This window comes from Hemitrygon akajei, chromosome 5, assembly GCF_048418815.1.
Source record: "Hemitrygon akajei chromosome 5, sHemAka1.3, whole genome shotgun sequence".
Classification (NCBI taxonomy): domain Eukaryota; kingdom Metazoa; phylum Chordata; class Chondrichthyes; order Myliobatiformes; family Dasyatidae; genus Hemitrygon; species Hemitrygon akajei.
Window position 1 is genome coordinate 39922852 of NC_133128.1, and position 26024 is coordinate 39948875.

At 37.7% G+C, this 26024-nt stretch overlaps 1 protein-coding gene across 2 annotated transcripts in view; it reads right to left on the reverse strand.

Moving 5' to 3' along the window:
* The window catches only part of cip2a (cellular inhibitor of PP2A), a 95089-nt gene that overhangs the window by 58568 nt on the left and 10497 nt on the right, over positions 1 to 26024 (reverse strand). For both annotated transcript variants that reach the window (XM_073045295.1, XM_073045296.1), the window contains exons 3-10: positions 25722 to 25869; positions 22783 to 22892; positions 18573 to 18667; positions 13658 to 13754; positions 8769 to 8891; positions 5517 to 5662; positions 3452 to 3527; positions 946 to 1170 (exon numbers count right to left, since the gene is read on the reverse strand). In XM_073045295.1, coding sequence (XP_072901396.1) covers positions 946 to 1170; positions 3452 to 3527; positions 5517 to 5662; positions 8769 to 8891; positions 13658 to 13754; positions 18573 to 18667; positions 22783 to 22892; positions 25722 to 25869 — 1020 coding nt within the window. The remainder of the gene's footprint in view (positions 1 to 945; positions 1171 to 3451; positions 3528 to 5516; positions 5663 to 8768; positions 8892 to 13657; positions 13755 to 18572; positions 18668 to 22782; positions 22893 to 25721; positions 25870 to 26024) is intronic.

Here is a 26024-nt window from a genome sequence, read left to right on the forward strand (position 1 = left end):
CTGCTTTCTAAACGGGAAGAAAATTCAGATATCAGAGGACTTGGGAGTCCTTATGCAGGATTTCCTAAAGGTTAACTTGCAATTGAGTTGATGGTAAAGAAGGCAAATGCAATCTTAACATTCATTTCAAGAGGACTAGAATATAAAGCAAGGATGTAATGCTGAGAATTTATAAAGCATTAGTCAGACCACACTTGAGTAGTGAATAGTATTGGGCCTCTTATCTAAAACGTACTGCCATTGGAGGGAGCCCAGAGGAGGTTCATGAGAATGACTGCAGAATGAAATGATTAATGTATGAGGAATGTTTGAGTGTTTGATGGTTCTGGGTCTGTACTTGCTGAAGTTTGGAAGAACTGGGGTGGGGGGGGGGGTGATCTCATTGAAAACTATTGTATTTTGAAAGGCCTAGATAGAGTGGATGTGGAGAGGATATTTCCTAGTGGGGGACCAAAGGGCACAACCTCAGAATACAAGAACATTCCTTTACAACAGAGATGAGGAGGAATTTATTTCGCCAGAGGGTGATGAATCAGGGGAACTCACTGTCACAGACGGCCATGGAGGCTAAGTCATTGAGTATATTTACAATGGAGGTTGATAGATTCTTAATTAGTAAGAGCATCAAAAGTTGCAGGAAGGCAGCAAGAAAATGGATTTGAAAGGGATAATAATTCAGCCATGATGGAATAGTGGATCAGATCAATGAGCCAAATGGCCTAATTTTGCTCCTATGTCTTATGAAACATCTTAGCCTAATTTAACAGGCTCAGTCCTAAAATGAAGCATTATAAAATTTGGTTGCAAATTTTTATTCTAAAACCTCTAAGTTGAATTTACATCTTTAAAGAGTTTATAAACTTATAAGTGTTTATAAAATGCAAACAGCTTTTAGCTTTTCATTTTCTACTTATTCATTCACTTTGATGTTTAAAGACCATGTACCTCAAATAACTCTTTTAGAAGAACAAGAGCAAGTAATGAACACCTCTCAGGATTCTCTAGTGGTTGACTTGACCAATGGAGAAGAGTAATAATTGGCTCTGAAGGTTTAAGTTGTGATTTGAGTTTAGCTGCTGTGAGTCTTTCTTCAGAAGCTCCAAACACTGCATGACATAATATTCTCCTGAGACTGTTCACTGAACAAAATGCAACTAGTAATTCAAGGATCTGCAGGAGAGAAAAGCTGCATTAGCTTATATGGAACTTAAAATGGGTTACAATCATACTAAACCAATGCACTACCCATCAGATTTGATCTTCTATTCTATAATTCAACTAGAAACAATAAAGACAGAAGTGGGACACTCAGCAAGTCAGACAGTTATGTCTTTAAAAATGGAAAAAATCACCAAGGTAAAAGCATTCTAAACAGAAACAAAAGATGAAACAGCAGGATTCTATCATCTTTCTAAGCTCTTTCATTACACTTAGTATCAATGTTAAAATGGGATAAATAAACCAAATAATTCAGTCCAGTTAGTTTCTCAAGAAAGCAGGGAATTTTTTTTTTAAATTCAAATGGACAACACAAGACACTAATTGGAAAGACACAATTTAAGGACTTGTTAAGAGAATGCTTCATCTGATTTATTTCATTTAATTTTGTTGAGCAGGTCACGAGCCTGTTTGAGTTTTTTGAAGAGGTAACAAAAGAAATTGATGAGGGTAGGTCGGTAGATGTGGTCTACATCGATTTTAGCAAGGCATTTGACAAAGTCCCCTACGAGAGGCTCATCCAGAAAGTCAGGAGGCATGGGATCAGTGGAACCTTGTTTGGATAAAGCTTTCTTACAGGAAGAAAGCAGAGGGTAGTAGTGGAAGGAAAGTATTCTGCCTGGAGGTCGGTGACTGGTGGAGTGCCGCAAGGATCTGTCCTGGGACCTCTGTTCTGTGATTTTTATAAATGAACTGGATGAAGAGGCGGAAGGATGGGTGAGTAAGTTTGCGGATGACACAAAGATTGGTGGAGTTGTGGATAGAGCTGTAGGTTGTCGAAGGTTACAAGAGGATATAGACAGGATGCAGTGTTGGGTAGAAAAGTAGCAGATGGAGTTCAATCCGGATAAGTATGAGATGATGCATTTTGGAAGGACAAACCAGAAGGCTGAGTACAGGGTTAATGGTCGGTTACTTAAGAGTGTGGATGAACAGAGGAACCTTGGAGTTTAAATCCATACATACCTCAAGGTTGCTGCACAGGTTGATAGGGTAGTTAAGAAGGCCTATGGGATACTAGGCTTCATTAATAGGGGGATTGAATTCAAGAGTAGAGAGGTCGTGTTGCAACTCTACAAATCTCTGGTGAGACCACATTTAGAGTATTGTGTTCAGTTCTGGTCACCTCATTATAGGAAGGATGTGGAAGCTATGGAGAGGGTGCAGAGGAGATTTATCAGGATGTTGCCTGGATTGGAAAACAAGTCTTATGAGGTAAGGTTAGCAGAGCTGGGTCTTTTCTCTTTGGAGCGTAGAAGGATGACAGGGGACTTGATAGAGGTCTACAAGATTTTGAGAGGCATAGATAAGGTGGATAGTCAGTATCTGTTTCCCAGGGCACAAATAACAAACACCAGAGGGCATATGTACCAAGTTAAGGGAGGGAAGTTTAGCGGAGACATCAGGGTTTAAGTTTTTTTTTTGTTTTTTTTTGTTTTTACACAGAGGGTTGAGGGTGCCTGGAATGGCTAGTCAGGGATGGTGGTGGAGGCTAAAACATTAGGGGTATTTAAGACAGGCACATGGATGAAAGAAAAATAGAGGATTATGGGGTAGTGTGGGTTTAGTACTTTTTAAAAAAAAGGAATATTTGGGTTGGCACAGCATCGCGGGCCGAAGGACCTGTACTGTGCTGCAGTATTTTAATGTCTAGTGACAAGCATCAATGAGAGCTGCTCCACATTTTGGGAATGAAGGGGTTAACATACGAGGAGCGTTTGGCAGTTTTGGGCTTTTACTCACTGGAATTTAGAAAGACGCAGGGGGATCTCATTGAAACTTACAGAATGTTAAAAGGACTAGATAAAGTGGATCAAAAATTGATAGCTTCCTGATAGGTCAGGGCATCAAAGGTTATGGCAAAAAGGCAGGTGTATGGGGTTGAGTGGGATCTGGGATCAGCTATGGTGGAATGGTGTAGCAGATGTGATGGGCTGAATGGCCTAATTCTGTTCCTATGTCTTATGGGTACTTCCTTTCTTTTTCAGATTAAAAAATATATTTGAAATAAAGAAACAAGATGGAAACAATATACAAGAATAAAAGCATATTCATATACTAGCTTTTATGTTTTACACAGTGTTTTAGAGGCACTATTCATCAGATTCAAGTCAAAAATTGCAAGTTTAAATAATTACCAGTTTGATTCTTTTCCTTGTTGTTTTTCTTAGATGAAAAAATGAAATATGTATGTCTATATTTATGATACACCTAGAAATTAAATATTACCTACCTTAGCTGCTGAATCTGAATCTTTACCACGAAGAAGGCCTAACACTTGACATAAGCATGATTTGAAATGCTCGTACCTAAAATGATAAAAAATAACTTGTTTCACATGTTTACTAAACAGCCTCACATTTTAAATTCCTATTACAAACTCAGTTTTCACTTTTGCATTCAGAAAGAGGCTCCATCATAATCATTGTAGCATCCTGTCCTTTTCAAAACATTTTAAATTGCAGCAATGCCATCACTAGAAATATACTCTCTTGTAGCACAACAGACTAATAAAGTACAAAGCAGAAATTGCATTAATTAATATGCAATTAAATTCATTTCACTGTAGATTTAAATATAGAAACATAATCCTTTAATTTTAATCTAATTATAGCCAATAACAAGAGAAAACAAATGCAGTTAAAAAAGCAATTTAACTTGTACCGAGTTATTCTCAACTATAGAATGAAAGAATGGATATAAATAATACACCAAGCTTTGCTTAACTGCAAGGATTAAAGAAGATTGGAAGGAAAGAATGTAGAAGACATCAATCAAATTCAAGGAAGACACAAAAGAGATAGAAAAAAAAAATCGAACAATGCTATATCATCATTTACTTGATCATACGCCACAATTATGTCTCTACAGGTTTCCCCTGCAATCCGAAGGTTGAGCGTTCCTATGAAACTGTTTGTAATCCGAAATGTCGTAAAGCGAAGAAGCAATTACCATTAACTTATATGGGAAAAATCTTTGAGCATTCCCTGAACCAAAAAAATAACCTACCAAATCAAAGCAAATAACACATAAAACCTAAAATAACACTAACATAGTCAAAGCAGGAATGCTATGATAAATTTACACCCTATATAAAGTAGAAATATTGTAGGTACAGTGTAGTTTCACTTATCAAACTCAGGAAGGCAGCGAGCCAAAATCGATTTGAAGAAAAAAAAAATCGGCACGTATACGCATGCGCAAACAACTGTCCGCACAAGGCTTCACGGTCATTGTAGTCTTTCTCGGGGTAAACACAAGTATAAGGCAGGCGTCTTTTTTTCGTAAAAGCGAAAATCTTCTTTGTTTAGCGAAAACAGGTACTAATGTGGGTCTTTCGTAACAGCAAGTTGTCGTTAAGCAAACGTTTGAAAAGCGGGGGACACCTGTATTCAAAGTTTCATGAGAGTTTCCATTGTACAGAAACTCCCCAGACTACTGCAAGGTTCCAATCCTGAGAACTGTTCATAATCTAAACAATTTGTAAAACGGAGATGCAGCCACAAACCAAGTTCCCACACAGGAAAAGATGCCTGCAGCTGGCAAATCCATCCCGCCAGTAGCAAAATTAAAGGTTTGTAAGCTGGAAAGGACATTCAAGCTTCATACTGGAATGCATTAGTGTAAAATATACAGTACATCATAATTACCAATACAGATTGAAGTATCAATTAAAATACACTCAACAGAAGCTCAGAAAAACCTGAAAAATAAATGTGTTGAATGAAGCTTAACACACAATCAATAACCTGGTGTCATGGATGAATCATGATTGGTCTTCACTCTTAAGTGACAGACATTACATCACATACCAAGGGAGAAAGAAATGTACACTTAGCAGCCCAAAATAAAATTACATTTTTGACACCCTTCTTCAAATGTATTTTTCAAAAGACCACCATTTCTAACATGAACTAATCTGCCAAGACTTTGTCTTCCTGTTTTGAAGTTGTGGATTGCTAGTCATCAGAAAAAGTGTAGATCAATAGTACAGTGATGGTTGACAATTCTTTCCCCAGTTATGCTGAACTGATACAGAAGAGAAATAGAACTCAGTGTCAATCAGCCATGATCGTGTTGAGTAACAGAGCAAGTCTGAGCAAGTTTTCTTCTGGTCTATTTTCTTCTATTCTTTTGTGTGTTAAAAGTAATCAGCTACCAAAATTATGAATAAGTAGATCTAGTATCCAATGTTCAAAACATATTTTGAAGATTTAGTATAAAGAATATGACAATCTGTTTCCTACCCAAAGTTTATAGATGCAGTGTTCATATAACACTGCTACAGAATATCTTACCTTTGAAGGAAATCTGCAATCTTGGGATTCTTGAGGAGATCCACCAGAAGATCTACAGCATATTTCCTGGTCAGTGTTCCATCTCCATTGACCAGAATATTAAATATAAGTTGGAACGTCTGGTGGATGTTCTTGGCATGAAATAGCTGTATTTAAAACAAAATCAAACTTTGAGACTTGACTGGGTTATTTAAGGAGTTGACAAAGGTGCTTGCTGAGGGTAAGGCAGTGGATGTTCTCTACATTGGCTTTAGTAAGGATTTGATAAGATCCCTCATGGTTTGTTGATTCAGAAGACAAAGATGCATGGGAATTACAGTGAAATGCAAGCTTTGATTCAGAACATTGATAGGAAATGGAGAGTAGGAATGGAAGGCTGTTATTCTGGCTGGATGTTCGAGACCAGTGGTGTTCCACAAGGATTGGTACTGGGATCTCTGTTGTTCTGATATACACTCTACCCTACTAAATTACTTAATTTTAACTACACAGTCATTGGCCAACCATTCTCTACAATAATCCAGATATCAATCTCCTCATCTCTCTTCTCCACTTTTGCTATCTTCATACCCAGTAAAAATTGCTAATCCTTCTCAAACTGAGAAATTCCTAGCTATAAATTAGAAAATCTCCTATGCAGCTGATTTAGCCATTTATTAACTACTTTGGCTAAACCATGTTTAACATTACTGTGCCACAGATCTGCCAAAAATACATACTATACTTACAGTTTAATGGGCATCCTAAGGAGTCAAAATGGGCATCCACCTTATCACTACCTTTCTCCGTTCTCAATAGCTAGATATCAATCAGGTGTCTATCTGACATCCACATTATAGCAATCAAACTCCTTCCATTATGCACTTAGAAAAGCAAAGCTATTGTCCCCTTCCTTGCATGAGGCCCAGATCTCCGCCATCACAAGGAATTATTTCCTTGAGCCTGGTTCCACTCTTTTGACACTGTTATATTATTTCCATCTCAGTGCCAGATCTGATCTCAAGATAAGCGTTTAAATAATCATTTTACAGATGGCCCTCTTCTATCTTGCCTCTGTTGTTTCAAAAAAAGTTTATTCTAATTCTTTCTTGCCAGTATCAAATCTTCTATGCTCTATAAAACTATACTGGGCCTACATCCCAACTTAGATGAAATGACATTCACCTTTCTTGGGAATATATTGAATCATTCTCCTAATGCATTTTTTTTCATATATCTTTAAATCTCTATGTCTGGAGCTATTCTGTATTTCCTTTTATTGTCCCTGCAATTATTTATATAATTGCTGAATGCAATTGCATATTCTTAGTTCACGATTGGTGCTTTAGCTGTCCAAATCTTTAGTTGTGGTATTTATCATCATCATTATGTGCCATGTTGTATGATGTAGGCAATCATAACCACGATTGTTCTTGGCAAAATTTTCTGCAGAAGTGGTTTACTATTGACTTCTGGGCAGTGTCTTTACAAAACTGGTGGCCCCAGCCATTATCGATACTCTTCAGAGACTGTCTGCCTGGTGTCAGTGGTTGTATAACTAGGAAGTGATATATATCAGCTGCTTGTACAACCATCCACCACCTGCTCCCAAGGCTTCACGTAACCCTGATTGGGGGGCCAAGTAGGTGCTACACCTTGCCCAAGGGTCACCTGCAGGATAGCGGGCAGAAGAAGCGCCTCACACCTCTTTTGGTACAGATGAATCTCCATCCTGCCATCCCAGTTATGCAATTACCCTGTCTAAAGTTCTCTGTCTCTCTTCCTTTATACTGTTGATAGTGAGAGGTTACAATAGGAGGGTGCTTAGAGGAAGTGAGGAAGTGGTAGTTATCAAGGATATGTTCAAGTGAGCATACACTTCAACAATTCCTAATGTACATATCCCTCTACATGAATGTTAATATCAATGTAACAGAGGCCACCTTCAGTCAGTTTGGATCTCAAGCTGCTCCGGCTAGGCCGTGCGGTAGATAATTTAAAGACATTATACACAGGCCACTTCCCCCCTCAATATGAAGTTGAGGACCTGTAAAGTCAGGATCCACATGGAGTTCCAACAGTAACAGACTTTAACATTGCTCCACTATAAAAGCCCAGAAACTCAGATGTTTTAACAATGACATCACCACATTGAGTGAGACACACAGCAGGAGACCAACAGGTGAAAGAATAAAGATGATGGGTTCACCCTTTTATGGAAAGGTCAACACTGAAGAGGAATGGGCAATATCCATATGATGTGTGGAAAACCCTAACCCATGACTATTTAAAAATGGAATGCAATGAGGATCTCGTCAATTTATCAGGTGAAAATACATAAATGCATACCATTTCCCAAACACCTGTTATGTCAAGCAATCTGCAGCAGCTTCATCAGCTATGTCAGAATCCATAGGACTGAAATTCTCAATCCCATAGGACAACCTAGAAGCCCATTTTCAATCAATCTTTATCATATTTCAGTCTACACATTTTCTAAGATTGAATTCATGTGCAGTGCATTGAATATTTACTGCTTTAAAAGACACTATATTAATATATACACATTTCCTCATAATATATCTACAATTACACTTTCAATGTTTTATAAAGGCACACCTTTCTAAGAAGAATTGAGAACCATCCTAATCAATCAATAAAAAATAACTGAAATGCATGTTACATTGTGTCTTTAAAGCCAGAAAAAATGAGCAAAAGATTAAGTATGACCAAGGAAATTAGTCAAAACAAAATCACCCAAAAAGAATAGACCTGTAGTTCATTATACCTTCTTTGATGTTTCATATAATTATGAAATAATCCAGAAAAGAATTAAAACATCAAGGCCATAAGACATAGGAGCAGAATTAGGCCATTCAGCCCATTGAGTCTGTCTCTTCGTTCAATTATGACTTTTTTTATTTTCCCTCTCAACCCCATTCTCCTGTCTTCTTCCCACAACCTTTGGCACCCTTACTAATGAAGAACCTATCAACCTCAGCTTTTCTAAACCCAATAGCTTTGTCTCCACAGCCATATGTGGCAATCAATTCCACAGACTCACCATCCTCTGGCTAAAGAAATTCTTCATCCCTGTTCTTAAAAGACATCCTTGCATTCTGAGGCTGTACCCTCTAACACCACTGAAAACATCCTTAGACTATTCTATCTAACCCTTTCACAAAATAAGTCAATGAAAAACATACAGCAAAATAATAGTAGCTATTGTCAAATATTGAGCAAGAGATTAATAAAGGGCATTTTAGCTCTTACCTTCTCTCCCACCTCTTCATTCAGAGTTAGGCTTGATAGTATAGAAAGTGCAAAAACCACTACTGTTAAACTGCTGTGAGCTAAGAATTTAATAAGAGATCGATAAAACCCTTTAATGTAATTCTGTGGAAATGAGAAAGAAATGAGAAAGTTGAAATGGATATTTATTCAGCTGCTGATTAAGCATCATAAAAATAGTTTACTGCAATCACACTTTTAATTTGCATTTATTTGACTATTTTAAAACAAAATCTTGAAAAAAGAAATGACTTTATTTAATGCAAGATGAATCCCCTCCTCAAATGAATAATTTAAATTTAACAGTGACGGAAACCATGTATGGCAGCCTTATTATGTAAATTTAATAGTGTATGAAATTGAAGTTTCAAGTGCAGATTAAGCATGTGGGAGAAAAAAAAACAGCATTCGCAACAAATAAAAGATGAAAGTAGAAATGAAAATCATACTACAAAAAAATTAACAATTTAGCTTCCAACTTACAGGGATATACTAAGAATCACTGCTAATTACCAACAGTATTTTGCACCAAAAAGAAAGAATAAAAATATCAATTAGTTTGGCAAAGTTAGTTCAAAGGAACTATAAAAACTAATGTCTCTAGGTTAACTCTTCTGTCGTTCCTGATAAGGTCAATAAACTCACAGAATTTTGAACCAAAAATTCAAGAGTCATACAATAGATCATATGCCTCAAGTCACTGCTCAGCAAAATCTGGATTACAAAGATGACAAAATAATATTGTACAAGTTACCAATGACGACATATATGAAGGGATTTTAAATCATGTCAATATTTTTCTAAAATTAAGGTCTAAGAAGGCAGTATGAGAACAATGAAAATTTACAGGTACAATACAAGCCAAGAATTATTGTCATAATTTACTATCACATGATTTGGAGGGTGAATGGGATTAGAAAGAGCACTGCTGGTGATCACGAGTTTCAACATCCACCACAGTTTTATGACTCTGCTTTCCTCGCAGCAGAAATGAGAAAGTGTCATGAACAATTGAATCTGCTTTTTAAGGACAAATAGCAATGCAGTTAGTAATAAATGCTAATGTCAAAATATGTCATTTTTGTTTGACAAACAGGACAATTATGATGCTGCAGATGGGTCTTGGCCCAAAATATCGACTGTTTATTCTTTTCCATAGATGCTTCCTACCCTGAGTTCCTCCAGTGCTTTGTGTTTGTTGCAGTTATGATCTAAGCAGTGAATGATAATTTAAGTAAAAAACCAATACTAGAATGCTTGCTGCAAGCAATAATTATCAAGCAAGAGGTCAGTGTGTTATCTAAATTTGTAACTACATGCTCTAAAAATTAAAAAAAAATTAAAACAGCTGCAAATAATGGGAATCTGAAATAAAAACAGAAAACATTGTGGGACATGGCCAGATTATAAGTGTAGAATAAAAAGAAAGCCAACATGATGTAATAAAAAATACAGAAAAAAATCAGGTCAGGCAACACCTGCAAAAAGAGATAGAGTTAATGTTTCAGATGAGGAACCCTGTGCTAGACCTGAGGAACAGAGAAGCTACCTAGGTAGTGATGGAGGAAGAGGAGGGAGAACAATGACATTTCTATGAGTGTGAAATCATAATATATATTAAAATCAGATTAATCTAAAAAGGCTGTGCTTTGTTGGTACAGTGGTTCTGGCCTACTGAGTCAATACCAGCTGACTGGACTACTCACAGAGGCATTAACAGCAGACCAATCAATTTGAAGAGAGAGAGCTTTGCACAGGTCAGGGAGATGAGTTTAAAACAAATGTTTCATGGGGTTTGGCACATTAGCGGTGGACCAATCGATTCAAACAGAGTGCTTCGCACATATTGTGGAGAAGAGTTTAAGAAAGAAGTGTTTCACAGGGATCAGCACATTAGTGGCAGACTAATCGATTCGTGATTCATTAGCAGGAGCAAATAAAAGTAAAGCAGGGTCAAAGCATTGTATGAGTGTTCCAGTGTAGGAGTGGGAACTTGAGGCTTTGGCGAGGAGGCACAGGTAAGTAGCAGGTAAGGCTTTTGTAGTGGTTGAATAAAAAGTCACTAAACTACAGCTAATTAAATAAAGTAGGGATGGATGATGCAGGATCAGGTGATGTGCTGTAGCTGCATGATGTGGGAGGTGGTGGAACCCATTGTGGTTCCTGGTGACCACATGTGCAGCAAGTGTTGGCTGCTCGAGGGTCTCAAGCTCAAAGCTGATGACCTGGAATTTGAGCTTCAAACACTGTGGCACATCAGGGAGGGGGAGAGTTACCTGGATTCTCTGTTTCAGGAGGTAGTCACATGCATTAGATAAGCTGCCTCAAATATGGTCTGTGGTCAGGGACAAGAGGGTGTGACTGTGAGGGAGGCAGGTAGTGGGATCCAAGAGACAGTGCTGGAGGAGTTTCAACCTTTGAGCTTGTCCAACAGGTCTGAGATTTTTGCTCCTGTGTGGATGAGAGTAGGGGCTTTAGGAAAGGTGAGCAACTTAACTGTGGCACTGTAGTTCAAGAAGACATTCAGGGGAGGTGGTGGGAGAGTCGAAATGTAGTGGTAATTGGGGATAGTATAGTTAAGGGAATAGATATTGTTCTCTGTTACGAGGATAAAGTGTTCCGAAGGCGGTGTTCTCTGCCTGGTGCCCAGGTTCGGGATATCTTATCAGACCTGCAGAGGAATTTGCAGTGGGAGGAGAAAGAACCAGTTGGTATGGTTATACAAATGACATAGGAAGAACAAGGAAAGAGGCTCTGCTTAGGGAATTTGAGCAACTAGGGACTAAATTAAAAAGCAGAACTGAAAAGGTAGTAATCTCTGGATTACTATCTGAGCCACATGCAAATTGGCATAGGGTCAAGAAGATTAAAGAGTCAAATGTGTGGCTCAAGGATTAATGTGGGAGAAGTGGATATTGGGGAAGGAGGGAGCTGTACCAATGGGATGGGCTCCACCTGAACCACGATAGCACCTGGATCCTAATGAATCGCATAACTAGTGCTGTGGATAGGGCTTTAAACTAAATAGTATGGGGGTGGGTTCAACAGATTGGGAAAGTATGAATAAAGTGAAGAAAAGTGTGGATGAAGATAAAGAAAAAGCAAAAGATAAAAAAGAGAAAAGTAAGAGGGGAGTGAAGGAAAGTCAAGTGCAAAAGAGTAAAAGATTACAAGATTTTAAAAGCACAATGAGTGTAAGGGCACTTTATTTGAATGCCTATGGTATTCAAAACAAGGTCAGTGAACTTGTGGCACAAATCAGTACAAAAAGAGGTTTGACTTAGTGGCCATTGTAGAGATGTGGTTGCAGGTGGAGAGAACTGGGAATTAAATATCCAAGGATATCAGGTAATATGGAAGGATGGTCAGAAACATAAGGGAGGTGGGATACTAATTAAGGATGAGATCAGGACGATAGTGAGAAACAATATAATATCTAAAGAGCAGAATGTTGAATCCATCTGGGTAGAAATTAGGAATTATAAAGGGAAAAATCACTGGTGGGAGTTGTCTATCAGTCACCGAGTAATGACATTACAGTGACACAGGCAATAAACAGAAATATCTGAGGCACGTAAGAATGGAACAGCAGTTATGGTGGGAGACTTGCACAAAGACTGGGTGAATCAAGTTGGCTGAGGCAGTCTTGAGGAGGATTTCACAGAATGCATCCATGATGGCTTTCCTGAACAGCATGTTACTGAACCTACAAGGCAATATGCTATCTTAGATCTGGTCCTGTACAATGAGACAGGTAAAATTAGTGATCTTGTAGTTAGGGATCCTCTTGGAAAGAGTGACCACAGTATGATTGAATTTCTCATACAAATGGAGGGTGCAAATGTTCGATCTAAAACCAGTGTATTATGCCTAAATAATGGAGACTACAATGGAATGTAGGAGGATTTGGTTAGTGTACAGTGGGAACACAGGCTATTTGGTGGGACAGTTGAGGGACAGTGGAAGACTTTCAAAGAGATTTTTCACTGTGCTCAACGAAAGTATATTCCAGTTAAAAGCAAGGACTGTAAGGGTGGGGAGAGCCAGCCTTGGATAACTAAGGAAATAAAAGAAGGCATTAAATGAAAAGCTTGTGCATACAAAGTCACCAAAAGTAGTGGGAAACTGGAAGATTGGGAAAACTTTAAAAAGCAACAAAGTACCACTAAGCGAGCAATAAAGTAAAGGAAGCTAGATTATGAAAATAAACTAGCACAAAATATAAAAACAGATAGTAAAAGTGTTTATAATCATATAAAGTGTGAACAGTTGCAGGCTCAGCACCGACCTCTGTGGCACACTGATCACCACTGATTGCCAACCAGAGTAACACCCATACATCCCAACTCTCTGCTTTATATTAGTTAAGCAATCCTCTATCCATGCTAATACATCACCCCCAACTCTATGCATCTTTATCTTATGGATATGTCTTTTATGGGGCTTACAAATGTGGTTATATTCAGTTACATTCTCTAACTTGTATCATAAACCACAACTGTCCTCATACTGATTTATGTGGCGGTCTATTTATTTACAAGTTTCCAACCTGAAAATTAAACCCTCTTCCCTACCCACTGCCTATCAGGCAATATTCAACATAATAAAAAGAATAATAAATAAAATGAGTAATTCTTACATGATGTAATCCACAATAATTATTTATGAAATGTTTCAACAATGCAATACAATATTTTAAAAGTATCAATAACTGGTTTGCTGAAGTGTGTTCCAGTTCTGTATCCCTAACTGGTTTGCTCAGTGCACAAAACTAACAAATACCAGTTTTTGAATCTAGAATATGAATAGATTTTACACTTAGATTTACCTTAGTTTTGGTATGTTCAAAGAGAAAAACAGAAACATCTTACCAATGATTTTATATAGGCTTGAACAGAGAAGTTGTGGCGACAAAGGTTTGCCATCAATCCTAGACATGGTAAAGTGAGCTCATCTTCCGGGGCTTGACTGCATTACAATGAAATTCACATTAACTAATTTGCATGAAATGAATTTACTGAAGATATTTTAAAGTATGGAGAAATAGCAATTAAATATGAGCTTGTATTAATATACTGCCTTTCATAAAACCCAAGACATTTTCAACAGTGCTACAACTAACTAATCATTTTAAGTGCTCTTTTGGTCTGGTCAATCAAGTCATCCACAACAGCCAATTTACTCATACGAGCAATTAGATGTCAATCAGACATTCTGTTTTTACTTATGTTGACTGAAGAACACATATTAGCCAGGGATAATTCCTCTCCTAATGTTTGAAATAGTGTCATGGGATCTTTTATATTCACCAGACATCAGGCAGGTTCTCAATTAGAAGGTCATCCAAATGACCTCTCTAAGTGCAGTGCTTCACAGTACCGCACTGGATTGTTCGCCAAAACTTTTGTATTCAGGTCTCAACAATTATTATTTCACTGTAAAATAGGAAAGAAATTAAGGATGGTGGAGACCAACCATGCATTTGGTTCCACTGAAGAAACATATCTGATAGTAAATACTAAATGAGCAAATTATGATATCTAACCTGGTTAAATTTTATACAATTAACTAGCTGATGTTCTTGTTATGGTGCAATTGTGTATAGCCCGATATTGAATGTATTTAAATTAGAGGCTTCCTTTATGTACGTTGAATGAGGAATAAAATGATAGCACAAAATTAACATCTGCAATATGAAAGGAAAATCTGGTATGACCAGAACATGTGTACACTAAGAACCACTTATATAATAATGGAAAAGGGGGTTAAGGAGCCAATGCAGAGTACCCCTACGGCCATCCCCCTCAACAACAGGATAATCACTTTACATATCATTGGGGTGGAATGACCTAACAGAAGAAGGTCACAGTGATTGGGTATCTGGCACTGAGTCTGCCTCTGTGACTCAGAAGGGAAGGGGGAAGAGGTACGCTATGGTGATAAAATATTTGTTAGGGGAATGGACAGAAGTTTCTGTGGGTGAGAACGAGATTCCCTGTTGGTATATTGCCTCCCTGGGTGCCAGGGTCTGGGATATCTCAGACTGAGTGGGAGGCTGAACAGCCGGAAGTCATGGTCCATGACATGGGTATGACGAGTGATAAAGTTCTGAATAGGGAGTTCAAGGAGTTAGGTGTTAAGTTAACGGGCAGGATCTCTAGGATTGTCATCTCAGGAGTGCTACCTATGCCACGTTAGTGAGGCTAGAGCTAGGAAGATCATACTGTTTAATATGCGGCTAAGGAGTTGGTGTAGGAGGGAGGGTAAAAGATTTTTGGATCATTGGGCTCTCTTCTAGGGAAGGTGGGACCTGCACAGAAGGAGCGGTTTGCACCTGAACTGGAGGGGGACTAATATCCTAGCAGGAAGGTTTGTTAATGCTGCACGGTGGGGTTTACAGCAGAGTTGCAAAGGGATAGGAACCAGAATTCCAGAACAGTTAGTCGAGAGGTAGTGGAGGCAGATGTTGGTAAGACCTCAGACAAAGTTATGAATCAAAAGGTTGAGCATGATGCGATAAAATCGGAAAGGGTGAATGAATACAGGACTTAAGATGTTGTATCTGAATGCATGGAGTATACAGAATAAGGTACATCAACTTGCAGCACAGTTGCATTTTGGTAGGTCTGGTGTTGTAGGCATCACTGAATCATGGTTGAAAGATTATATCTGGGAGCTTAACATCCAAAGATACACATTGTATTCAAAGGATAAGCAGGAAGGCAGAGAGGGCAGTGCTGCTCTGTTGTAAAAAAATGAAATCAAATCATTAGAAAGAGGTGACACAGGGTCAGAAGGTGGATAAAGCTAAGGAACTGCAAGGGTAAAAAGACCCTGTTAGGAGTTGTATACAGACCCCCAAAAGGGCAACATTACAATAGTCATGGGGGATTTCAATCTGCAGGTGGATTGGGAAAATCAGATTGGTGCTGGATTCCTAGAGGGAGAATTTCTGGAATGCTTATGAGATGGTTTGCAAGGGCAGCTTGATGAGATCTCAGGGTACTTGGAGGCACATGATAAAATAGGCCTTAGTCAACATGGTTTCCTCAAGAGAAAATCTTGCCTGATATATCAGTTGGAATTTAACAAGCAGGATAGACAAAAGCAAATCAGTTAATGTTGTGTACTTGGATTTTCAGAAGCCTTTGACAAGGTGCCGTGAGGCGGCTTAACAAGCTAGGAGCCCATGGTAATGCAGGAAAGATTCTAACATGGATAAAGCAGTGGCTGACTGGCAGGAGGCAAAGAGTAACAATAAAGGGAGCCTTTTCTGGCTAGCTGCTGGTGACTTGTGGTGTTCCAAAGGGGTCTGTGTTGGGACCAATTCTTTTTACATTATATGTCAATGATTTGGATGATGGAATTGATGGCTTTGTTGCAAGGTTTGCAGATGATATGTAGATAGGTTGAGAGGCAGGTAGTTCTGAGGAAGTAGAGAAGCTATAGAAAAACTTGGACAAATTAGGAGAATGAACAAAGATCTGGCAGATGGAATAGAGTGTTGGCAAGTGTATGGTCATGCACTTTGGTAGAAGAAATGAAAGTGTTGACTATTTTCTAAATGGGGAGATAACACAAAAAACTAAGGTACAGGATTCACTAAAGGTTAAGTTGTAGGTTGAGTATATGGTGAGGAAGGCAAATGCAATGTTAGCATTCATTTCAATATAAAAGCAAGTACCGGGTATGTAATGTTGAGACTTCATAAAGTGCTGCTGAGGCCTCACTTGAAGTTTTGGGCCCTTTATCTTAGAAAGAATGACCTGAAACTGGAAAGGATTCAAAGGAGGTTCACAAAAATGATTCCAGGATTGAATGGTTTATCATATGAAGAGCATTTGATGGCTCTGGGCCTGTATTCATTAGAATTCAGAAGAATAAGACGTGAAATGTTGAAAGGCCTCAATAAAGTGGATGTAGGGAGGATGATTCCTATGGTGGGTGAGTCTAAGACCAAAGAGCACAGCCTCAGAATAAAGAGGTGTGGAGGAATTTCTTTAGCCAGAGAGTGATAAATCTGTGGAACTTTTACCACAGGCAGCTGTGGAGGAGTGGAGGCTATGTCTTTATGTATATTTATGGCGCAGGTTGATAGATTTTTGATTGGTCTGGGCCTGAAAGTGATACAGGATGAAGGCCAAAAATTGAGGCTGAGAGGAACATTGGATCAGCCATGATGAAATGGGCCAAATGGCCTAATTCTTCTCTTATATCTTATGCTCTAACCAACAGAATCTTCCAAATATTGACTCGGAGTTCAAAAATAAGTTTTCCTTTAATGCACTTTGTATTTAGGTAGATTAACAGATGACTGAAATAATAAACTGAACCTTCTGAACATTTCTTACCTAGCTTTTATGATTATACTTCACAAGATTGTTAATAAAGAGTAAGAACACAAGTTTTGCTGTAGTTTTTATTATCTAATATCCAAATTACATTTTGTATGGTTTTCACAATTTTTAAAAACAATTACATAGAGTATACAGAGCACTGAAAATGGATCTTTTGGTTCAACCGAATCCATAGAAGGGATTCTGTTCTGCTTGATTGTTGCCATTCATGGGACAGTACAGCACATTAACAGGCCCTTCAACATACAATGTTGTGCTGAACCAATTAAATTAGTAATCTAATGGCCAACTACGCTAATATCTTCTGCCTACTTCTTCACAGAACTATTGAAAAAAAAACTTTTCATTCTCTAATTCCTGATGTACTGTACTTAGGCAAGTGTTGCATATATACCTCAACCTTAGTTATAACTTTCCACTCATTCCCTAACTGCCTCTAAAAAGTGAATTTGACTTCTTGGTGATCTCTCATTTACCTCATGTGGAAATATCAACAGGATCTTATCACTAGCATATCTTTCCCATCCCCAACTTTTGACCTCACTCTCCGCTTTCCATAGGAATTGCTTTCTATGTGACTCACTTATCCACTCATCCCTCCCGAATGATCTCCCTCCTAGCATTTATCCCTTCAAGTGTGACAAGTGCTACAACTGCCTCTACACCTCCTCCCTCAGCACCATTCAGGGCTCCAAACAGTCCTTCCAGGTGAGGTGACACTTCACCCATGAGTCTGTAGGGGTCATCTATTGTATCCGGTGCTCCCTGAATGACCCTTTCTACCTCAGCAAGACCTGACATTGATTAGGGGTAGCTTTGTCAATTAACTTTGCACTATCTACTGCAAAAGGTGGGATCTCCCGATGGCCACCCATTTCAATTGGACTTCCCATTCCAGCATATCAGCCCCTGGAGTTCCTCCAGAATTCTGTGTGAGTTGCTCAAGATCTTTAGCATTTGCAGACTACCTTCTACTTAAGACATAGAGAATTGCTTCAACACCTTTGATCAGAGAAGATAAAGCTCTTTACATAGACCAAATATCAGACCGGATGAATTAATAACAATATTTATGATAGTGAACATATAGTGGTGCAATTATATTTTCAAAAGATTTAGAAATAGTTAGCAATAAAAGGATTAATGATTAGAGGATAATGATGATCGCATAAATATTGAAGGCAATAATGCTAAAGGAAGAAGTTGATTTGACCAGCTGAGCATTAACCAAGGAGCAGTTGGATATCCAAAAATATTCAACTGAAAGATGTTGGATATCAAAGAGGCAGTAGCATGGAAATGGAGATAGACTATTAATTAATTAAGACATTTAAGAAGAGAGTATGAATTTCAAAAGGATGAAAATATCAGAGCTTCATAATTTATCAGAGTTATTCAATTTAAGTTCATAAAATTGTTACAAACTTACACATGTTTCACCAGAAATGCAATCAGTTCATCAACATTTGTACCACAATGAAACACTCTGGTGTTATAAGTTATTTTCTGTAGAAGCTGCAGGCTCTGTTGAAAATACAGAATAATTGATAATGATCAAATCTGAGCAAGGCACATGAACCTTAAAATCAATTAACTATATTCATCTTGTGCTGAAATATTAACTTATTTTCAAAGGTAAGATATGTTTGGCACAGATCTTTGCTGGAAAAGGCATTATATTTATCATATATCCTTTTAAAAAAATCACATTTCTGAAATGGCTTTCAGACAGAAGAAATGATTTGGGAAGTCAGGAAGTGAATCACTCACTGTGGAGGAAAATATTGTGAGTTAAAGATTTTGACAGACAAAGGTTAATCGGCTTTTTGAATATGGAAACCAGTTTGCAACATAGGTGACAACTTTCTTCACGTTATATACATATGCATTTTACTCTAAGTTTCAACGTCACATTATATATGTGTGTGTGTGTATAAATACAAAACTTGACCAACCTATACCTTTATCCAAATCATTTATATATCACAAACAAATTTAAGTTAGATTTATCATTTTAGAATTTGATTGTGTTTGAATATGTTTAAGTTACATTTTATTTAATTTACCAGGAGCGCTATAAAATCCAAATGTATGGAAATTAATGCAGTAGATTCCAGTTAACTGGGCCATCAGTTAATCAGAGCAGCTACTTATTTGAGACAACTCTTAAAGAACAAAACACTGATTGAGAAAACAGCAAGGATTCAGTTTGTTTATTTGGGAGACTATGCTGCTTAATTGGTACAGGAGATGGTCAGCAAACAATTTCTAACTTGCATCAGTTGCCTGCACTTGTGAGGCCATTAGTGCTTAGAGCAAATGATTTTTAAATAGTGTTACTTGTGTGTGCCTGTTTTTAAAAAGCAGTGACTTTTGTCACTGATACTTAGCAAGAACAAGAAGACAATTGAAAACTATTTTACTCACTGCAGTTTCAAGCATTCAAGCTTGAAGATGTCAGAAACAGCCAGGAGCAAAAATGAAATGATTGCACTACTTCAACAAGTTAGTTAGAATCAATGTTCCTTCTAATCTGTAATGACCTGTGTGTACAAAGATCTTGATGTGCAATTTTTTGCCCCATGACAACATGTGCACTGAATAATTTCTTCAATAAAAACAGTATAAGTAAGCTAGTTCTAAAATCGGCAGACAAATCATAGCAAGCTCCACATAGTCCACACCTTCCACATCAGAAAGCAGTAAAGGAAATGTGATGTTGTACGATCGTGAAACATAATTAATATGCCAATGAGGTAGAGGGTGACAACCTTTTTTGCAGTTTAAATTCCTTTGCGCACTTGTAGCAAAAGATGTGTGTGCACGCACATCTTGGAGGGAACATTGCTTAGAATTTGAAGGTATTTACAATCATCCTGAATACTACAATGGAAATGAAGATTTGAAGATAGATAGATAGATAGATAGATACTTTATTCATCCCCATGGGGAAATTCAACTTTTTTCCAATGTCCCATACACTTGTTGTAGCAAAACTAATTACATACAATACTTAACTCAGTAAAAAAAATATGATATGCATCTAAATCACTATCTCAAAAAGCATTAATAATAGCTTTTAAAAAGTTCTTAAGTCCTGGCGGTAGAATTGTAAAGCCTAATGGCATTGGGGAGTATTGACCTCTTCATCCTGTCTGAGGAGCATTGCATCGATAGTAACCTGTCGCTGAAACTGCTTCTCTGTCTCTGGATGGTGCTATGTAGAGGATGTTCAGAGTTTTCCATAATTGACCGTAGCCTACTCAGCGCCCTTCGCTCAGCTACCGATGTTAAACTCTCCAGTACTTTGCCCACGACAGAGCCCGCCTTCCTTACCAGCTTATTAAGACGTGAGGCGTCCCTCTTCTTAATGCTTCCTCCCCAACACGCCACCACAAAGAAGAGGGCGCTCTCCACAACTGACCTATAGAACATCTTCAGCATCTCACTACAGACATTGAATGACGCCAACCTTCTTAGGAAGTACAGTCGACTCTGTGCCTTCCTGCACAAGGCATCTGTGTTGGCAGTCCAGTCTAGCTTCTCGTCTAACTGTACTCCCAGATACTTGTAGGTCTTAACCTGCTCCACACATTCTCCATTAATGATCACTGGCTCCATATGAGGAGCATATGAAGGATGCAACTGTCAAAAGCAATATATGAAGGCAGTCGATTATCTGCACTGGATGTCTGCGCTGATTTTGTTCATTTACAGTCAATCAAAAGGACACGGCAGCAAACACTGGATGAATTCCTCCACCAATAAGTATTTGGAACTAATACATTGTTTTATAGTACAGGTGTCCCGTTTTTCAAACGTTCGCTTTACAACACCTCTCTGTTACGAAAGACCTACATTAGTTACCTGTTTTCGCTAAGATGGTGTTTTCATCGTTATGAAAAAAGGCAGCGCGCGCGCCAAACAGCCAAGCTCCTCCCCCGGAATTGTATTCTAGCCGGCGTTGCTTAAACTCGTGCCTGTGAGCATCTGTGCTTTATGTCGATTTATTTTGTGCAACCATTAGCAAGATGAGTTCTAAGGTATCAGAAAAGCCTAAAAGAGTGCGTAAGGGTGTTACACTTAGCGTAAAACTAGACATAATAAAGTGTTTCGATCGTGGTGAACGAAGTAAGGATATAGTGAGTTTGGCGAAGGGTTTGTGGAAGTTGACAAAGATGATGTTGAAGAGGTTTTGGCATCCCATGACCAAGAACTGACAGATGAAGAGCTGATGAAGAGGAAAGGATAACAATTGAAGCTGAACAGAGTAGCGAAAGGCCCGAAAGTGAATTCGTCCAGGAACTGAACGTGAAGCAATTGCCGGAGATTTTTGCTGCGATTGACAACGCTGCAATGATTGCAGAAAAGTATGACTTCAATTTTGAAAGGGTACGTAGGTTTAGGGCATATTTGCAGGATAGTTTGAGTGCTTACCAAGAACTGTATGATAGAAAACTGTGCGAGGCTAAGCAGTCAAGCATACTGTCCTTTTTCAAGCCTTCCACATCAGCCACAGCAGACAACGAACCTTGACCTTCGACATTGAGGCAGGCAGACATAGAAGAAGGTGACCTGCCTGCCCTGATGGAAACAGACGACTATGAGATGACACCCCAGTGTTCCACCAGCCCAGCCTCCAACGACTCAGCCTAACACACCATCATCAGTGTTCTCACTGTCTTCCCGATTCCAGGAAGTGATACTGCACTGGATGTACATTATTTCTACTTTATATAGACTGTGTATTTTTATGTGTTATTTGGTATGATTTGGCAGCTTCATAGCTTAAAGGTTACTGGAAAGGGTGCTTCTGAGAGCACTTGCGTGAGATTTTACGGTGGACAGTGCTGCAATAATTGCAGAAAAGTATTCCTACTTTATATAGGCTGTGTATTTATCAGCTCATTCCTGTTTTTACTATATGTTACAGTTATTTTAGGTTTTATGTGTTATTTGGCATGATTTGGTAAGTTATTTTTTGGGTCTGCGAACGCTCACAAATTTTTCCCATATAAATAAATGGTAATTGCTTCTTTACTTTACGACATTCCGGCTTACGAACCATTTCATAGGAATGCTTTACCTTCGAATAGCCGGGGAAACCTGTACTGTAGTAATATTGGTAGTGTTCTAATTTGTTCTGTATTTCATTTAAATGCATAATTTGTTACTCAGTTAAATGGTAATTTTTTTTATACCTTTTTAACTATTTCTATGAAACTTTGGCTAATTGGGACAGCCACATAATTGGGCCAAAACATACTTGTCCCAAAGTGTCCCAATTAATCAGAATCAACTTTACATCAACATTGCCAGCATAATAACCCAACCAATCATAGGTATAGCAGCTAGTTGCTCAATAAGTTGTAAATCAAAAAGAACGCTACACAGGAACAAACATTTTTACTCTTAACCTTCATATAAGGGGAATGTATTAGCAGAAGAAGATCTAACAGCATTGCAAGTACAGACATTACCTAGATTGGAACAATTCAAGAAGCATCCAATGACTACATCCTTAATAGCAGTAAGGAGCAATAAATAAATGGTGGCCTTGTAGTAGTAATCACATCCAGGAATGTTTATATTTAAAAAAAACTACAAAAAGTAGACTCCCATTTACATTGTACTCTTACCTGCAATACCACTTGTTCTTTGGGAGTTGTACTGTTATGATGAACCACTGCTGCAAGTGCACTGATAAGGTTGTATGTATGCAATATTTCTCTGGTCTCACTACCTGATGCTACAACAGAAAAAAATAAAATAATTAAAAGAGGAAACTCATCTAAAATAGTGGAAAACAATGAAAAATATAACTTAAAACAAGTATGTCCAAGTAATGGCAATACTACATAAAATTGCAATTTCCTTCATGAGGATGTGATACTAGATTTTATTATAGAGGGAAGTTAAAGTTCATCTAGCTATTGCACACATAACTCATCCTCACACTCCGCTGTATCAGGGATTGCTTACAAAGCCACAGAAATTTTGGACTGTTCCTTCTTTAATCATTAAGGCTAGTTTAAAAAATTAACAGCAATATAAAACAGTGAAAAAGAAGGCTAAAAGGGGCCATGAGATATCATTGGTAGACATGATTAAGGTGAATCTCAAGGCATTCTGTAAATACATAAAGAGGAAGAGGGTAACCAGGAAAAGAAAAGGTCACCTTGGGAACAAAAGAAGCAATCTGTGCTGATGGCTGTTGGCTTATGAACTGAATATTGAGACTTAATCAAATTAAATATTCATAAAGAAAAAGAAATTATTTACCATCAAACAATTTAGAAGGGAACTCTTATGTAATGTTTGCATTGCAATTTGTGTTGTAGTGAAAATCATCCTATTATTCAAAAATGCATTCAAGGAATTCAAGAAAGGATAAATTTTAATCTAATTCAATCATTAGCACACAAAAGAATAAAACAGAAGTTTGTGTATTTATATCTGTTATAAATTAAGTTATTCATTATTCATACAATATATTCATAATTCCGAATTCAAATTATTTAAAGGTGAGTTATAGGACACTAACAAATTCAGAAGTGTCCTTATTCATTCAATATCCAAATAATAAAACATAGCTCAATGCAAAGAAAAAGCATTTCAGAATGTATATTATATACATTTCTCTGATATTAAATTGGACCTTTGAACCTTTTAATGCTTTACCTGCCACAAAAGGGCTCAATGAAATTCTTCAGTCTTTATTATGGAGTAAACTAACAGACCATCAAACTTGCCATGGCAAAGTAATTAAACACACCAGGAACAAGTAACTCCATGTTTTAGTTCTCCATTGAATATTAATGAAATATAATAATTAATATGATTCCTTTATAATCAATGTGTTGTTCCTTTTTGAATACTTAGCTCTTACTTTACCTTAATACTATCAAGAAAGAAAGGAGAATTCAATGTACAGGTTGCACACTTCCTCAGTCTCCTGTGTCACCACGTTGAGACTAAAGGCAAACTAAAGAAACAGCATCTCATATTCTGCCTCGGTAGTCCACAATCTGACAGCAAGAATGGTGAATTAACCAATTTCAGGAAACCTATTCCTTGCTGTCCCAGTTCTCTCCTCTCTCCTCTTGACCTTTCTGCTTCCAATAACACACACTCCAAGACCCACACCCAGTCACCCTGTTTTATTTCTCCACTAAACCCACTCCATCGGCCCATCAACTACATGCTCCTTCTACTGGGTTCCCTTCCCATACTGATCCAATCTGCCCACCCCAGCTCCCTTATTTGGTTCAATGCTCCATTTCCCTAACTAATTAGATTCTACTACTTGCAGCCGTTTATTGCCTGCACCTATCACCACTGTCACTATCATCATTCTTTCCTCATCCATCTGATTATCACCCCTCTTCACTTAGATCTACCTAAGATCTGCTGGCAGATAGAGGCCAGCTCTTTCTGCACCTCTATCCCTCACCTCTTTAAATTGGCTATCTCCCTTCTATCAGTCCAGTTAATAGGTCTTGACCCAAAGTACTGACTGTTCATTGCTTTTTTATTCACTTCAGATTCTAATCTTTTATATCTCCAACACTTCTTCCTCCCTCTCTGGCATTTATAATGATAAAATTAATGAAGTCAGCAATATTTGCCTTAATGCTGCAAAGGATATGGTTCTTGTGTTTTTCTGCCCAAACTAGGCCTCAGCAAACAAAAATCTAGAGCAACACATAAGATGCTGGACAAACTCAATGAGGCAGACAACATCTATGGAAATGGACAGTCGATATTTTAGGTCAAGACCCAGTCTAATCCTTTTGCATTTTACTGTAGTTACTTTATAAATTGCTTTTAATATATATGGTGTGTGTGTGTGTGTGTGTGTGTGTGTGTGTGTGTGTGTGTGTGTGTGTGTGTGTGTGTGTGTGTGTGTGTGTGTGTGTGTGTGTGTGTGTGTGTGTGTGTGTGTGTGTGTGTGTGTGTGTGTGTGTGTGTGTATATATACACACTCACTTAGTACTGCATTGAACTGCTGCTGCTAAGTTAACAAATGTCAGGGCACATGCCGGGGATAATAAACCCGATTCTGATTCTCTTTGATTTAATTTATTTCCTAGTTGCTCACCCCTTTTTGAACATTCATCTGTTCCAGATTACGACTTCTAATATTACTAATTCATTCTATAAAACTTTTTCCCTTTTAAATTTCACTAACCTTCTGAATATGATTTCAATAGTTCCACATAGTGCATACTGCATAAATTTCAACATTAAACATTTATCATTTTTTTCCCCACACTTGAGGCAGAGGTGCACAGACTTTTTCTGAATAGATACTATTTTTGCACAGGAGTATTTTTTTAAAATGCTTTTTGGAAAATCCCTAAGTATATTTGTTCTCTCTCTACAGTTTCAGAGATCAATACAAGTATATGGAAGCAATTTTACTTGTAAGCATGAAAGAGTTGTCTAAACAGATATTAATTTCCTAACAAAGTCTACAATACCACCATAATACATTTCTGTGATAATAAGTCATGTAAAGTAAATGAATTCTGTTGCATGAGAGTATTTAACTTAATCTAACAAATTAAAACAATACCTAATTGAGTGAGTAATCCTATTATCTTCAGAGTCAGTGTCACTTTTATGTTAGGATCACCGACAAGCTCCACAAGACTGTTCAGACATTCACTTGGCAAACTTTGATTTGTTGCAAATACGTGTATTGCTTTCATTCCACAAATTATCTACAAAAAAATCAAAATTTATTTAGCTGAACATTTCCAGACTAGAAAATATTCATTTCTCAACAAGGGTTGTGCATTTGACAACATTATGAATTCTTGCAATCTACTTATCCAGAAGATTTCACATAAAATCACAAAATAGAAGAGATTTTTTT